Source organism: Paramormyrops kingsleyae, chromosome 2 (assembly GCF_048594095.1).
Source record: "Paramormyrops kingsleyae isolate MSU_618 chromosome 2, PKINGS_0.4, whole genome shotgun sequence".
NCBI lineage: Eukaryota > Metazoa > Chordata > Actinopteri > Osteoglossiformes > Mormyridae > Paramormyrops > Paramormyrops kingsleyae.
Window position 1 is genome coordinate 29,701,525 of NC_132798.1, and position 15,822 is coordinate 29,717,346.

A 15,822-nucleotide genomic window follows, 5' to 3' on the forward strand; every position below is an offset into this window, starting at 1 on the left:
GTTCATCATTATTAAATCCACGTCTGTTTATGGGTTATTGCACTTGTGGCGGCCTGTTTTAACCACAAGTTATTTATTATATTTAAGTAATGCAATTTAATTGTTCAGACCTCGTTCACCTCAAATCCTAATGTAATGTTACTATGCACATGGAGGTAATTCATGTAACTACTGGTTTGTTATGTACCAGAAACCAGCAGCTCATCTTCTCCTGGGCTCCACTGTGTACTCGTGTTACAAGTTCTGTGTTAGCCCGTTCATATGATCACAGGACAAATAGAAGCTCAGATATTTCAATATTTCCTTAGAGATGATACACCTGGGGTCTGTGCTGCTGCAGAATGACACTCCAAAAAGCTGGTAGTGGAATGTTTGGAAAATGAAAGCATGGTACCAAATCCACTGATAAACCACAATACAGATTAGAAATTATACATGTATTTGTCATACAGTTTCCAAAATAGTTTCATCATGGAATAGATTAATACAGGTGGCATTGATAATAATTTCAGAATATTTTAGTTGATCACATCTACACACAGACAGACTTTAAACTCATAATCTGACTGCAAACTTTTTTTTTTTTTTGTATACACATGATTTACTTTGCAACCAAAGCATGATACATAGTAGCAAATCCTGTTTCACACCAAAACATAACTTTTATAACCTATTTTATGAATGTCTGAGATAGACGAAGATGGTGTATGGGAGGAAACAGCTCTAAGGTCCATAGACATCTTGAAAACATTGTGCTTGTGGAATCACATCCTGAATACGCCAAAGTTTGTCTTTCGGACAGGAGAATTAAGTGCTGCACTAAGGCTAAGTCCCAGTACCAGACGGGTATCAGCTGGGTCAATGATGCCATCGTCCCAAAGTCTGCAGATGATGATACAGAGGAAGTAGAGGGTACATGTCATTAGGTGGCAAAATGTAACTTACACTGCAAGTAATAAAAATTCAATTACATTCCTAAAACGACTTCTGTGTCTGCCTTTAGCCAAAAGTTTGGAGATTCTCAACTGTGACTCATAAAGCATGATATTGTGTAAAAGTATATGAAGTATATGATCAAATATTTTATGGAGTATTAAAATTGTCAACAGATTTGCAAAATTTTTAAAAATATTACAGTGTAATAATAAATGTTGCTAGTGACATCAAACACTCAAATGTGTTATTTGTTTGTGAAATTTAAATCACTAGATTAAAAAATTTTTGTTGTATGGATTTTCACCATGAGGAAAATGTGAGAACAGGGCTGCATTCATATAATGAAGGATGGGTATATGCTTTGCAGTTCTTGCAAAGTACAAATATATGTCAGGATGGAGAAAAAATGATAATTTAAAGTGTATCATTTTAAAACTGTTCCCAGGGTCACAATAAGCATGGAGTCTAACCTAGAAATCACACATCATTCCCCATCATGTTATAGGCACATGCCAATGGAAGCAGAGCCCAGGGCAACTGAAGCAGATACAGGAAGGATTATATATTCTGGCTGCCTTAAGAATGCCTGAGAATCCCCAGAAGGAGTCAGAGCAGTACTGGAGAGAATCCAGATAGTCAGTGTGTGGCCATCGTACGCCTCCACAGGAGCAGCAGTTTGAAGACGGATGGGTGGATGAGACACTTTTGAATATACTTTAGCAAAATATGTTATTCAAGTTAAAAAAAGTGCAATAAATTACCTGGCACTGGAGTAGTATGGGTTACCCTCTTCTTCAAATCGCTTCACTATGGGTTCTTTCATACTTGCCTCCTGCTCTGCTGTAAACTGAAGGGCATAGAGCTAGAATCCTGCCATTTCTCTTACCCATCAGTTCATGACTGACAGTTTATACATTTACTTATTGTGCAAGTCAGAAGATCTAGCTGAAACATATCTTATTACTAAAACTATGCTGAGATCAACATGACACAATGAACACAGTGTGCTTACTTCTTTTCCCTCACGCAGTTTCTGGTCTTTGGTGATGGTGGCCAGAACAGTAGCAGCTTGTTCCCCGCCCATCACAGATATACGAGCATTGGGCCACATATACAGGAATCTAGGGCTGTGGACAGAATTTGACATTGGGCATATAAATCAGGGTGCATTTTTAAGACACAGCAATGCAAACTAAATTATTTCAACTGCAGTTCATCATGCAGGTTTTCATTTATCTATTTTTATTCCAATGGAGAATGACCAAAATGTGGGAATGACCAAATCTGGAGCGGGGGAGGGGGGGGGGGGGAGGGGGAGGGACTACCTGTATGCTCTGCCACACATTCCATAGTTGCCTGCACCATAGGAGCCCCCAATAATCACTGTGACCTTAGGCACATTGGCACAGGCTACAGCGGTCACCATCTTTGCTCCATCCTTAGCAATTCCGCCTGCCTCATACTCTCTGCCGACCATGAAACCTGACAGAGAAAACATGTACTATGTAATCTGAAACAAGAGATGTGACAAACGGCTGGCTATATCAGAAGTAAACAAATATAGATTTATCCATTGATTTCTATTAAGTATGAAATTGTGTTAAACTCACCAGTTATATTTTGAAGGAAAATTAATGGGATTTTCCTCTGGCAACATAACTGAATGAAATGGGTTCCCTGTAAGAATGGAACAGCTGTTATAAAACTATGCAGAAAAAGTAAATAACTTTCATTCATTGCAACTTGAAATATATATTCAGTTATGCAAAATGTTCAGAAATACATTAACTGAAATAGGACATTTTAAATATAATGGCATACATAATTGTTTACATAAAGAGCAATAATTGTAGGACTGGAGTACAATAGTTGTAGCACTGGACTGTCTTATTGTGGATCATACACGTAATATCAGCTTGTTTTTCCTCTGCCTGTACCATGTGTCCCATGGTTCTATTCACTGACCCACCCAGAGCCAAACTCCATTAATAATAAGCAAACAACCAAACAAAATGTTAATTTATGTATGGCACTGGAATACAAACTTTCTTGGCAGATTCTGAAAACAAGACTCCATTGTTGCCAATGATTCCCACAGGGTAACCGAATATTCTTGAAAAACCTGGTCAAAAGAAGAAAAAAACAAACAAACATTCTATAATGACCAGTATCTAATAAACTGTTAAATTATGTATCATATATAAATATTTATATGTTGTGCTGTACCAGTGACCAGTGTGTCTCCATACAATGCCTTGAACTCATCAAACTTGCTTCCGTCCACAATTCTCGCAATAACCTGAAATGACCATTTCCTTCCTATCAGTGTGAGCAGTACAAAACATTCAATTCTGCTTTTAGTGAAAATGGCACAAAAAATTAGGGTAGAACACCATTTCACAGAACAGAATTTATATACTACTTTTAATTTATTAATTTATAAGTTCCATTTAAAGTACAGACTGAAAAGAGAACAAAAATAAAAATACTGATTTGGATATTTACTTCTCGAACATCAAAGTTTCGTTTCAAGTTGTCTCCAACAATGCCGTACAGCTCATCCGCTGGAAAAAGGGGGGCTTCAGGTGCTTCCACAGTCACCTGAAAGAACAAAGTTACAACTGACTGAAAGAACAATCATAAACAATTCCAATCATTTGTTCTCAAAACTTGAACTCAAATAGAAAAAGGTGCTACTCAACAGCGTTAAAAAAAACGATTCATATTTTACCCATAACCATACAGCCCTAGTACTCAATACTTACATTAAGAGTTTTCATGTAGTTCAAACTTCGTACTGCTTTGCGAGCTAAATGCAGTGCATGGCTATCATCCAGGGCATAATGGTCAGTGACACCAGACTTTCTATGAAAGTAAAACAAAATTAAAAAAAAAAAACATTAACCAAAGACCACACAAGTCAAAATGAATCTTTATACGTGATTTGTTAACCACTCAGTATTTGTAACACTTGATATACTGGAAAGTAAAGTTTTTCAATGCTGACTACCACACATTAAACATTAGATTTTAGTTAAACTTTGCATTATTTCATGTTTTTTCAATTTATCATGTATTAAGAATTGATTAAACCGGCAGTGAAGGTCAGCTCCTCCCAGATCTTCAGCAGACACCTCTTCACCAGTAGCTGCCTTTACCTGTGACAGACACAGAATACCAACTCATGCTGTATTTACTTCAGCCACTAAGATTCTGGGGTTGCAATTTGCAATTTTCTTAAAACAAAATGCAAAAACCAGAACTGACAGGACAAAGACAACATTTCATTATCATAAGAGAAATGAGTGACAATTAACAACATTGATATGGAGCAGCAGGCATTGCACTAAATTGTTGCAGTAAAAATGTCAGTGACAATGCACTCAAAAAAGGCTTTCTTGACCAATCATTTCAAGAAAATAATGTAATTTAATCAGAAAAACAGAAGTTACCTAACAAAATAAAATGGTGATTGCCATACTTATAATTCACTATCAGATATCGCTGCAAAGGAAACCAACCAAAGGAGGTCCTCCAAGGAAAATGGTCCCTTGTTTCTGCACTATGATGCTCTCGTCAGCCATGGCAGGGACATAGGCCCCCCCAGCTGTGCAGGATCCCATGACGACCGCTATCTGTAAACAAAACACCACAAAAACATTAGTTATATCAGTATTTACAAACACTTTTTGTTTGCCCTAGAAGTAAAAATTACACAGACACAGAACATGCATGTTTAAGTTTATGAAAGTAAAATGACCTGTGCTAATCCTTCGGAAGATAGGCGAGCCTGATTGAAGAAGATACGTCCAAAGTGATCGCGGTCTGGAAAAACGTCGGCTTGTCTGGGCAAATTGGCCCCACCGGAATCCACTGTGGTTTCACCATGCAAATATTGGGGAGGGGGTTGAATTGTAATGATTGCCAACATTTAATCGCTGTGAAAGTTAAAGGTCTACAGTACACGCACCTAAGTATATACATGGCAAATGGTTTTGCTGAGCTATTTCTTGAGCCCGGAGGTGCTTCTTCACCGTTATTGGGTAATAGGTGCCCCCCTTCACAGTGGCATCATTGGCCACAATAACACACTCTACCCTGAAACACAGATGAAACACCTACATTCATATATTCATATAATTCAAATAGTGTTATTTTGCACTTAAACACCAGAACAACAAAACCTAACCACAGAACTGTTTGAAAAACATGCTTTTCTTGGGCATTAAGTGATTAAATGTCATTTATGAAAGAGCAATGGAAACGAATGTATAAACCAAGTTAACACATGAATTATAAAAGAAAATACATCAAGTAATTCACCCTGAAACTCGTCCAATTCCCGTAATTATGCCTCCAGCTGGAACCTCCTCATTCCCATACAACTGATAAGCAGCAAACTGAGAGAACTCCAGAAAAGGGGAACTGCAAAAAAAGAAAAAGAAAAAAAAAGACATTTAAATATTTGTATAAAGATAACTGAAAAACTTTATCAGTAATAAAGTTACAAGAACAGAGGGAGCATGTATATCTTAAATTATCTAAGGTGGATGACAAATCATAAAATTGAGGACATGATCTGAAAATTGATGGCAGCTACTATTTGCACACTCATAATGTCAAGAATATTTTCAATATTTCAACCAAGAAGCACTGTAAGGTTCTTGAAGTTGTATAAGGTTCACTTGTATAAATTCTAGTCAAAAAATGAATGATGTTTACAGCATCAACAAAGCTAAAATTACTTGGGTATAAAATAAAGTGAGGTTAAAACTTACATGGGTTGAAAAATATTATTAGATATTATGAAATAATATGAAGTTATTAACTGCAGCAAAAACTGATATATTTGGTCTCATCCAGAAAGGGTGGTTGTGTACTAATTAAAGGACAGGATTAAATGACAAGAATGGATTAAAAGACATTTTTAACTTTGACCTTCAATAATCCATAATTTAGCAAATAGCATGTAACTGCAAAGGGGGGGGGGGTGTTCAGCAGTAAGCATATGCAAGGGGGCACTGAATATCACTATTCATAAATCTGCCATATAGAGAACAATTAATAAGAATGTTATGTCTGGGAAGACCACAAGGAGAAAACCTCTGCTCAACTTTCTCAAAGACAACCAGATGATACAAAAAGCTACTGAAAAAAAAACAATCTGTGAATTTAATGTGACAACAGTGACACGTGGAAAATCATCAGCTCAATAGGCATAGTCAAATGAATAACAGTCTATGGCTGGAATTCAGTCAATTCCACTTCTGGAATGTACTTGAAAATTCTACAGGAAAACTTCATGGTATTGGTTTGTGAGTTCAAGCATAATCAAATCAGCCAGAAAAATTATAATAGAAAACACACAAGCAAATATAACTGTGTACATGATCCAGTTACACTTGGATATAAACATTTGACAAATTTAAATTCCTTCCATGGCCTCATTTTGCTAAAAAAAAGTGGCTATGTAAAATTATATCATCCCAAATAAATAAAAAATACTAAAAGAAAAAACAGAGCACTTCAAAATTTAGTCTATTCCCCTGTCACTGTTGACACTGAAAGTTGATTATTCTGTAACTATCATAAAGTTGCGAAAATGTATGCAGATCTCACAACTCTGAACTACTGCAAAGATTAGACATTTATCTTGCAAGCGAATTACCTAGTTACAGTACATGAGCTACATGGTACAGTTTCTGTGACAGTCTACAGTTAACAAAAGTTAATTTAAGTTAATTGATAAGGCTTATTCAAATTTTTTTGATCCAATATCTGCTAAATACGTTTTGAGAGAGAGAGCGTGTGTGTGTGTGTGTGTGTGTGTGTGTGTTTGTTTGTTTGTTTGTTTGTTTGTTTGTTTGTTTGTTCCCTCTCAAAAACAGGCATTTCATCCAGGATGTACCACATCTCCATTCCCTGGGGCAAGCTCTAGGTTTGCTGGGCATCAGTAGTGGAAAACTGGTTTTGGAAACTACTACATTACTTCACATAACCTGACAATGAAACATTTCTATGAATTATTTCAGTTTCTACTCATGTACTTGAATACATACATAAAGAAGTCTTGCAATGATTCAAGTCAAAATCAAATCACTTTTATTGTCACATCACTAGAATGAGTCAACTAGTGAGTGAAAGTCTTGGGTCATCAGTTTCCTATCAGCAATGCAGTACATGAAAATAATGCAAACTGTACATAAAACAACTGTATACGCTCTACAAATGCACAAAGGAAACAGTGTAATACACATTACAATATAATATAAATATAATATACCAAAGAGAGACTGTAGGTGTAACACAGTACAGTTTAGTGCACCTGAGGCATTCACTAGTGCAATGGGGAGTGGTCGGTATTGGAATTGTGTAAATGGGATAGTTTTACCCTGGGTCCAGGACTCTGTCAATGCGCTCTCTGGGCAGCAGTTTTCCTCTGGACGTGTGCAGCTTTCTGGCCTTTTCTCCACCCCCTAAGTGTATACATACACACAGGTAGTAACACGTAATGTTAATAGTACAATGTCTTAAGTAATGCAACTATTTACTATAATGATGCAAATGCAGTTTACGCACTGGGCTTTCTTACCCAATTTGATTTTCTCTGCCCTTGTTTTCAACTCATTCACGAGAGTTTGCATTCGTTCATAGTTGTCCTAGAATAACATTAAGTTCAAATGTAAGCTCAATGTCAACCTATAAATGTCATAATTTTGTATCGACAGAATACCACCATGATACAACGAAAACGAATTTTTTGTTGATATTAACTGGCCAGGTACATAACGTTTATGTAATTTATGATTTCGTTGTTGAAAAGGCACCACATGCACTCTACTGGCTGCCGGTTCGTAATGGAGTCCGAGGCTTCGCGGCGGCCTACCTGATAAACCTCCGATTGTGTGTCAGGCTGTGAACCGAGAGTCGCTACGTTGTCTCCATGATAAAGTCTTATACGGGATGTCGATGTAGTACGTATGCAACGAAGTACACACAGCGACGATCTCAGAATTTGCGAAATCATTATAAAAGCATATATTCAATGTTAAGTCTTAAAAAGAAACATCTAGGTTTAGGCGAAAAACAATTGGGAGAGCGTACAGCATAAATCCCTCCCACCAAATTACCTCAACCAATAAAATATCGAAGATAACGAACACCCACTACAAGTCACCCCTAATGGATTCTGCGATTGTCGCAGCATGAGGTTTGTGTTTTTAATACAAGTAAACCTTATTGTAAAACGCAAGAGAAAGAACAAACGGTTGTGCTTTGCACTAAATTTCCTGAATTTAAAAGAAGCAATATACCTTTTTTTTATTTAAATGAATGTTTTTAAAAGTTTCACATTTCATTTTAAGCAGCAGTTATCAATTACAACATTTAATTTTGGGAGCTGACAAGAATACGATAACTTTTGCATTAAATCATATACAATATGACATTAAGGATGACCAATTTAAATATAAGGATACAAGACAGCTATTAAACCCAGGCTTTTGTGTAACAGTCTCAACTATGTTTATTTATTTATTATTTTTGTAAAAATTGGGATGAATATGTTTAATATTAAGGAACTTCCCTTGGTATCAGCAACCCTCAGTTTTGCACAACGATTCTACTCTCAAGAAAAAACCCCCAAGAAAAGCTACCACTAGGTATTCAAAGTAAAGCGGTAGGAATATCCTGGGACATTGGCTTAACATAATAAATGCTAAGGAACTTTGAATGGTGTAATGTTGGCAACACCTTCACTTTCATTTTTTTTTTATTTGTCAATGCTCGTAAGCTTTTACTTGATGATTTTTAAACATAAAAAGAATTACGAACCAGCTCTCTGGCGACCGTACAGCAGTAATTTTGAAGAGCCATTAAAAAGTGACTCAAATAATTGCATATCAAGAACACCTTAACAGGGGGAATTAGCTCAAGTGGTAGAGCGCTCGCTTAGCATGTGAGAGGTAGTGGGATCAATACCCACATTCTCCAGTCTTTTAGTTGCTAGGCCTAGGCAACTTACCAGAAAACACTTAATTGACCTACCATCAAGGAGGTGTTGTCAACCACAGCCACGTTAAAGAACTTCCCTTGGTATCAGCAACCCTCAGCTTTGCACAACGGTACTACCATCAAGGAAAACCCCCAAGAAAAGCTACCACTAGGTATGCAGAATAAAGCAGTGGGCATATCCTGGGACATTGACTTAAGATAATAAATGCTAAGGGACTTGGAATGGTGTAGTGTTTTGTTAACACTTTCATTTATTTATCTGTCAATGCTCATAACCTATTACTTGATGATTTTTAAACATAAAAAGAATTACGAACCAGCTCTCTGGCAACCGCACAGAAGGAATTTTGAAGAGCCATTAACAAGTTACTCAAATAATTGCATATCAAGAACACTTCCCCTAGGGGAATTAGCTCAAGTGGTAGAGCACTTGCTTTGCATGTGAGAGGTAGTGGGATCAATACCCACATTCTCCAGTCTTTAGGCTGCTAGGCCTAGGCAAATAACCAGAAAACACATAATTCACCTACCATCAAGCAGGTGTTGTCCACCACAGCCATGTTAAAGAACTTCCCTTGGTATCAGCAACCCTCAGCTTTGCACAACAGTACTACCATCAAGGAAAACCCCCAAGAAAAGCTACCACTAGGTATTCAGAATAAAGCAGTAGGCATATCCTGGGACATTGGCTTAACATAATAAATGCTAAGGGACTTGTAATGTTGGCAACACCTTCACTTTCATTATTTTCACCTGTCAATGCCCGTAACCTTTTACTTCATGATTTTAAAACATAAAAAGAATTACGAACCAGCTCTCTGGCGACCGTACTGGAGGAATTTTGAAGAGCCATTAACAAGTGACTCAAATAATTGCATATCAAAAATACCTTTCCTTGGGGAATTAGCTCAAGTGGTAGAGCACTCGCTTCGCATGTGAGAGGTAGTGGGATCGATACCCACGTTCTCCAGTCTTTTAGCTGCTGGGCCTAGGCAACTAACCAGAAAACACATAATTCACCTACCATCAAGCAGGTGTTGTCCACCACAGCCATGTTAAAGAACTTCCCTTGGTATCAGCAACCCTCAGCTTTGCACAACGGTACTACCATCAAGGAAAACCCCCAAGAAAAGCAACCACTAGGTATTCAGAATAAAGCAGTAGGCATATCCTGGGACATTGGCTTAACATAATAAATGCAAAGGAACTTGGAATGGTCTAGTGTTTTGTTAACACCTTCATTTATGTATTTGTCAATGCTCGTAACCTTTTACTTGATGTTTTTTAAATATAAAAAGAATTACAAACCAGCTCTCTGGCAACTGTACAGGAGGAAATTTGAAGAGCCATTAACAAGTGACTCAAATAATTGCATATCAAGAACACCTTGACAGGGGAATTAGCTCAAGTGGTAGAGCGCTCGCTTAGCATGTGAGAGGTAGTGGGATCGATTCCCACATTCTCCAGTCTTTTAGCTGCTGGGTCAAGGCAACTAACCAGAAAACACATAATTCACCTACCATGAAGGAGGTGTTGTCCACCACAGCCATGTTAAAGAACTTCCCTTGGTATCAGCATCCCTCAGCTTTGCACAACGGTACAACCATCAAGGAAAACCCCCAAGAAAAGCAACCACTAGGTATTCAGAATAAAGCAGTAGGCATATCCTGGGACATTGGCTTAACAATGAATGCTAAGGAACTTGGAATGGTGTAATGTTGGCAACACCTTCACATTAACTTTTTTTATCTGTCAATGCTCGTAACCTTTTACTTGATGATTTTTAAACATAAAAAGAATTACGAACCAGCTCTCTGGAGACCGTACAGGAGGAATTTTGAAGAGCCATTAACAAGTGACTCAAATAATTGCATATCAAGAACACCTTTCCTGGGGGAATTAGCTCAAATGGTAGAGCGCTCGCTTTGCATGTGAGAGGTAGTGGGATCGATACCCACATTCTCCAGTCTTTTAGCTGCTGGGCCTAGGCAACTAACCAGAAAACACATAATTCACCTACCATCAAGCAGGTGTTGTCCACCACAGCCATGTTAAAGAACTTCCCTTGGTATCAGCAACCCTCAGCTTTGCACAACGGTACTACCATCAAGGAAAACCCCCAAGAAAAGCGACCACTAGGTATTCAGAATAAAGCAGTAGGCATATCCTGGGACATTGGCTTAACATAATAAATGCAAAGGAACTTGGAATGGTCTAGTGTTTTGTTAACACATTCATTTATGTATTTGTCAATGCTCGTAACCTTTTACTTGATGTTTTTTAAATATAAAAAGAATTACAAACCAGCTCTCTGGCAACCGTACAGGAGGAAATTTGAAGAGCCATTAACAAGTGACTCAAATAATTGCATATCAAGAACACCTTGACAGGGGGAATTAGCTCAAGTGGTAGAGCGCTCGCTTAGCATGTGAGAGGTAGTGGGATCGATACCCACATTCTCCAGTTTTTTAGCTGCTGGGTCAAGGCAACTAACCAGAAAACACATAATTCACCTACCATGAAGGAGGTGTTGTCCACCACAGCCACGTTAAAGAACTGCCCTTGGTATCAGCATCCCTCAGCTTTGCACAACGGTACAGTACAACCATCAAGGAAAACCTCCAAGAAAAGCAACCACTAGGTATTCAGAATAAAGCAGTAGGCATATCCTGGGACATTGGCTTAACAATGAATGCTAAGGAACTTGGAATGGTGTAATGTTGGCAACACCTTCACATTAACTTTTTTTATCTGTCAATCCTTGTAACCTTTTACTTGATGATTTTTAAACATAAAAAGAATTACGAACCAGCTCTCTGGAGACCGTACAGGAGGAATTTTGAAGAGCCATTAACAAGTGACTCAAATAATTGCATATCAAGAACACCTTTCCTGGGGGAATTAGCTCAAATGGTAGAGCGCTCGCTTTGCATGTGAGAGGTAGTGGGATCGATACCCACATTCTCCAGTCTTTTAGCTGCTGGGCCTAGGCAACTAACCAGAAAACACATAATTCACCTACCATCAAGCAGGTGTTGTCCATCACAGCCATGTTAAAGAACTTCCCTTGGTATCAGCAACCCTCAGCTTTGCACAACGGTACTACCATCAAGGAAAACCCCCAAGAAAAGCGACCACTAGGTATTCAGAATAAAGCAGTAGGCATATCCTGGGACATTGGCTTAACATAATAAATGCAAAGGAACTTGGAATGGTCTAGTGTTTTGTTAACACCTTCATTTATGTATTTGTCAATGCTCGTAACCTTTTACTTGATGTTTTTTAAATATAAAAAGAATTACAAACCAGCTCTCTGGCAACCGTACAGGAGGAAATTTGAAGAGCCATTAACAAGTGACTCAAATAATTGCATATCAAGAACACCTTGACAGGGGGAATTAGCTCAAGTGGTAGAGCGCTCGCTTCGCATGTGAGAGGTAGTGGGATCGATACCCACATTCTCCAGTCTTTTAGCTGCTGGGCCTAGGCAACTAACCATAAAACACATAATTCACCTATACCATCAAGGAGGTGTTGTCCACCACAGCCACGCTAAAGAACTGCCCTTGGTATCAGCATCCCTCAGCTTTGCACAACGGTACAACCATCAAGGAAAACCCCCAAGAAAAGCAACCACTAGGTATTCAGAATAAAGCAGTAGGCATATCCTGGGACATTGGCTTAACAATGAATGCTAAGGAACTTGGAATGGTGTAATGTTGGCAACACCTTCACATTAACTTTTTTTATCTGTCAATGCTCGTAACCTTTTACTTGATGATTTTTAAACATAAAAAGAATTACGAACCAGCTCTCTGGAGACCGTACAGGAGGAATTTTGAAGAGCCATTAACAAGTGACTCAAATAATTGCATATCAAGAATATCTTTCCTGGGGGAATTAGCTCAAGTGGTAGAGCGCTCGCTTAGCATGTGAGAGGTAGTGGGATCGATACCCACATTCTCCATTCTTTTAGCTGCTGGGCCTAGGCAACTAACCAGAAAACACATAATTCACCTACCATCAAGCAGGTGTTGTCCACCACAGCCATGTTAAAGAACTTCCCTTGGTATCAGCAACCCTCAGCTTTGCACAACGGTACTACCATCAAGGAAAACCCCCAAGAAAAGCTACCACTAGGTATTCAGAATAAAGCAGTAGGCATATCCTGGGACATTGGCTTAACATAATAAATGCTAAAGGACTTGGAATGGTGTAATGTTGGCAACACCTTCACTTTCATTATTTTCACCTGTCAATGCCCGTAACCTTTTACTTCATGATTTTAAAACATAAAAAGAATTACGAACCAGCTCTCTGGCGACCGTACTGGAGGAATTTTGAAGAGCCATTAACAAGTGTAATGTTGGCAACACCTTCACATTAACTTTTTTTATCTGTCAATGCTCGTAACCTTTTACTTGATGATTTTTAAACATAAAAAGAATTACGAACCAGCTCTCTGGAGACCGTACAGGAGGAATTTTGAAGAGCCATTAACAAGTGACTCAAATAATTGCATATCAAGAATATCTTTCCTGGGGGAATTAGCTCAAGTGGTAGAGCGCTCGCTTAGCATGTGAGAGGTAGTGGGATCGATACCCACATTCTCCAGTCTTTTAGCTGCTGGGTCAAGGCAACTAACCAGAAAACACATAATTCACCTACCATGAAGGAGGTGTTGTCCACCACAGCCACATTAAAGAACTGCCCTTGGTATCAGCATCCCTCAGCTTTGCACAACGGTACAACCATCAAGGAAAACCCCCAAGAAAAGCAACCACTAGGTATTCAGAATAAAGCAGTAGGCATATCCTGGGACATTGGCTTAACAATGAATGCTAAGGAACTTGGAATGGTGTAATGTTGGCAACACCTTCACATTAACTTTTTTTATCTGTCAATGCTCGTAACCTTTTACTTGATGATTTTTAAACATAAAAAGAATTACGAACCAGCTCTCTGGTGACCGTACAGGAGGAATTTTGAAGAGCCATTAACAAGTGACTCAAATAATTGCATATCAAGAACACCTTTCCTGGGGGAATTAGCTCAAATGGTAGAGCGCTCGCTTTGCATGTGAGAGGTAGTGGGATCGATACCCACATTCTCCAGTCTTTTAGCTGCTGGGCCTAGGCAACTAACCAGAAAACACATAATTCACCTACCATCAAGCAGGTGTTGTCCACCACAGCCATGTTAAAGAACTTCCCTTGGTATCAGCAACCCTCAGCTTTGCACAACGGTACTACCATCAAGGAAAACCCCCAAGAAAAGCGACCACTAGGTATTCAGAATAAAGCAGTAGGCATATCCTGTGACATTGGCTTAACATAATAAATGCAAAGGAACTTGGAATGGTCTAGTGTTTTGTTAACACCTTCATTTATGTATTTGTCAATGCTCGTAACCTTTTACTTGATGATTTTTAAACATAAAAAGAATTACGAACCAGCTCTCTGGAGACCGTACAGGAGGAATTTTGAAGAGCCATTAACAAGTGACTCAAATAATTGCATATCAAGAATATCTTTCCTGGGGGAATTAGCTCAAGTGGTAGAGCGCTCGCTTAGCATGTGAGAGGTAGTGGGATCGATACCCACATTCTCCAGTCTTTTAGCTGCTGGGCCTAGGCAACTAACCAGAAAACACATAATTCACCTACCATCAAGCAGGTGTTGTCCATCACAGCCATGTTAAAGAACTTCCCTTGGTATCAGCAACCCTCAGCTTTGCACAACGGTACTACCATCAAGGAAAACCCCCAAGAAAAGCTACCACTAGGTATTCAGAATAAAGCAGTAGGCATATCCTGGGACATTGGCTTAACATAATAAATGCTAAGGGACTTGGAATGGTGTAATGTTGGCAACACCTTCACTTTCATTATTTTCACCTGTCAATGCCCGTAACCTTTTACTTCATGATTTTAAAACATAAAAAGAATTACGAACCAGCTCTCTGGCGACCGTACTGGAGGAATTTTGAAGAGCCATTAACAAGTGACTCAAATAATTGCATATCAAAAATACCTTTCCTGGGGGAATTAGCTCAAGTGGTAGAGCGCTCGCTTCGCATGTGAGAGGTAGTGGGATCGATACCCACATTCTCCAGTCTTTTAGCTGCTGGGCCTAGGCAACTAACCAGAAAACACATAATTCACCTACCATCAAGCAGGTGTTGTCCACCACAGCCACGCTAAAGAACTGCCCTTGGTATCAGCATCCCTCAGCTTTGCACAACGGTAAAACCATCAAGGAAAACCCCCAAGAAAAGCGACCACTAGGTATACAGAATAAAGCAGTAGGCATATCCTGGGACATTGGCTTAACATAATAAATGCTAAGGAACTTGGAATGGTGTAATGTTGGCAACACCTTCACTTTAACATTTTTTATCTGTCAATGCCCGTAACCTTTTACTTGATCTTTTTTAAACATAAAATGAATTACGAACCAGCCTCTGGCAACCGCACAGAAGGAATTTTGAAGAGCCATTAACTGGTGACTGAAATAATTGCATATCAAGAACACCTTTCCTGGGGGAATTAGCTCAAGTGGTAGAGCGCTTGCTTAGCATGTGAGAGGTAGTGGGATCGATACCCACATTCTCCAGTCTTTTAGCTGCTGGGCCTAGGCAACTAACCAGAAAACACATAATTCACCTACCATCAAGCAGGTGTTGTCCACCACAGCCATGTTAAAGAACTTCCCTTGGTATCAGCATCCCTCAGCTTTGCACAACGGTACAACCATCAAGGAAAACCCCCAAGAAAAGCGACCACTAGGTATACAGAATAAAGCAGTAGGCATATCCTGGGACATTGGCTTAACATAATAAATGCTAAGGAACTTGGAATGGTGTAGTGTTTTG

At 38.8% G+C, this 15,822-nt stretch overlaps 1 protein-coding gene and 11 non-coding genes across 12 annotated transcripts; 11 read left to right on the forward strand and 1 right to left on the reverse strand.

Annotated features, from left to right (window-relative positions):
• Positions 1-422: 422 nt before the first annotated feature.
• On the reverse strand, positions 423-8,075 carry mccc2 (methylcrotonyl-CoA carboxylase subunit 2). Its single transcript, XM_023818316.2, has 17 exons — positions 7,823-8,075; positions 7,529-7,595; positions 7,328-7,412; positions 5,260-5,361; positions 4,907-5,034; positions 4,697-4,809; positions 4,458-4,571; positions 4,030-4,094; positions 3,702-3,801; positions 3,442-3,537; positions 3,163-3,235; positions 2,982-3,058; positions 2,547-2,613; positions 2,262-2,418; positions 1,949-2,063; positions 1,698-1,783; positions 423-882 (listed from the first exon to the last, which is right to left on the reverse strand). Exons 1-17 carry the CDS (start codon positions 7,961-7,963, stop codon positions 765-767), a joined length of 1,704 nt encoding a protein of 567 aa, XP_023674084.2. The 5' UTR covers positions 7,964-8,075; the 3' UTR covers positions 423-764.
• Positions 8,076-8,855: 780 nt separating this feature from the next.
• On the forward strand, positions 8,856-8,928 carry trnaa-agc (transfer RNA alanine (anticodon AGC)). Its single transcript has one exon. It is a non-coding gene; the product is annotated as a tRNA-Ala (tRNA).
• Positions 8,929-10,342: 1,414 nt separating this feature from the next.
• On the forward strand, positions 10,343-10,415 carry trnaa-agc (transfer RNA alanine (anticodon AGC)). The gene has a single exon. It is a non-coding gene; the product is annotated as a tRNA-Ala (tRNA).
• Positions 10,416-10,842: 427 nt separating this feature from the next.
• On the forward strand, positions 10,843-10,915 carry trnaa-ugc (transfer RNA alanine (anticodon UGC)). The gene has a single exon. It is a non-coding gene; the product is annotated as a tRNA-Ala (tRNA).
• A 424-nt stretch (positions 10,916-11,339) lies between these two features.
• Positions 11,340-11,412, forward strand: trnaa-agc (transfer RNA alanine (anticodon AGC)). Its single transcript has one exon. It is a non-coding gene; the product is annotated as a tRNA-Ala (tRNA).
• A 432-nt stretch (positions 11,413-11,844) lies between these two features.
• On the forward strand, positions 11,845-11,917 carry trnaa-ugc (transfer RNA alanine (anticodon UGC)). Its single transcript has one exon. It is a non-coding gene; the product is annotated as a tRNA-Ala (tRNA).
• Positions 11,918-12,341: 424 nt separating this feature from the next.
• Positions 12,342-12,414, forward strand: trnaa-cgc (transfer RNA alanine (anticodon CGC)). The gene has a single exon. It is a non-coding gene; the product is annotated as a tRNA-Ala (tRNA).
• A 429-nt stretch (positions 12,415-12,843) lies between these two features.
• Positions 12,844-12,916, forward strand: trnaa-agc (transfer RNA alanine (anticodon AGC)). Its single transcript has one exon. It is a non-coding gene; the product is annotated as a tRNA-Ala (tRNA).
• A 574-nt stretch (positions 12,917-13,490) lies between these two features.
• Positions 13,491-13,563, forward strand: trnaa-agc (transfer RNA alanine (anticodon AGC)). The gene has a single exon. It is a non-coding gene; the product is annotated as a tRNA-Ala (tRNA).
• A 427-nt stretch (positions 13,564-13,990) lies between these two features.
• Positions 13,991-14,063, forward strand: trnaa-ugc (transfer RNA alanine (anticodon UGC)). The gene has a single exon. It is a non-coding gene; the product is annotated as a tRNA-Ala (tRNA).
• A 424-nt stretch (positions 14,064-14,487) lies between these two features.
• Positions 14,488-14,560, forward strand: trnaa-agc (transfer RNA alanine (anticodon AGC)). The gene has a single exon. It is a non-coding gene; the product is annotated as a tRNA-Ala (tRNA).
• A 429-nt stretch (positions 14,561-14,989) lies between these two features.
• Positions 14,990-15,062, forward strand: trnaa-cgc (transfer RNA alanine (anticodon CGC)). Its single transcript has one exon. It is a non-coding gene; the product is annotated as a tRNA-Ala (tRNA).
• Positions 15,063-15,822: the final 760 nt, after the last annotated feature.

Coding starts and splice junctions, on each gene's coding strand:
- mccc2 (XM_023818316.2), bottom strand. CDS start 7,963: ATGATTTCGCAAATTCTGAGATCGTCGCTGTGTGTACTTCGTTGCATA. Junction 3,236..3,441: donor GAAACTTTGATGTTCGAGAA/GTAAATATCCAA, acceptor TGGTCATTTCAG/GTTATTGCGAGAATTGTGGA. Junction 1,784..1,948: donor AACTGCGTGAGGGAAAAGAA/GTAAGCACACTG, acceptor TATGCCCTTCAG/TTTACAGCAGAGCAGGAGGC.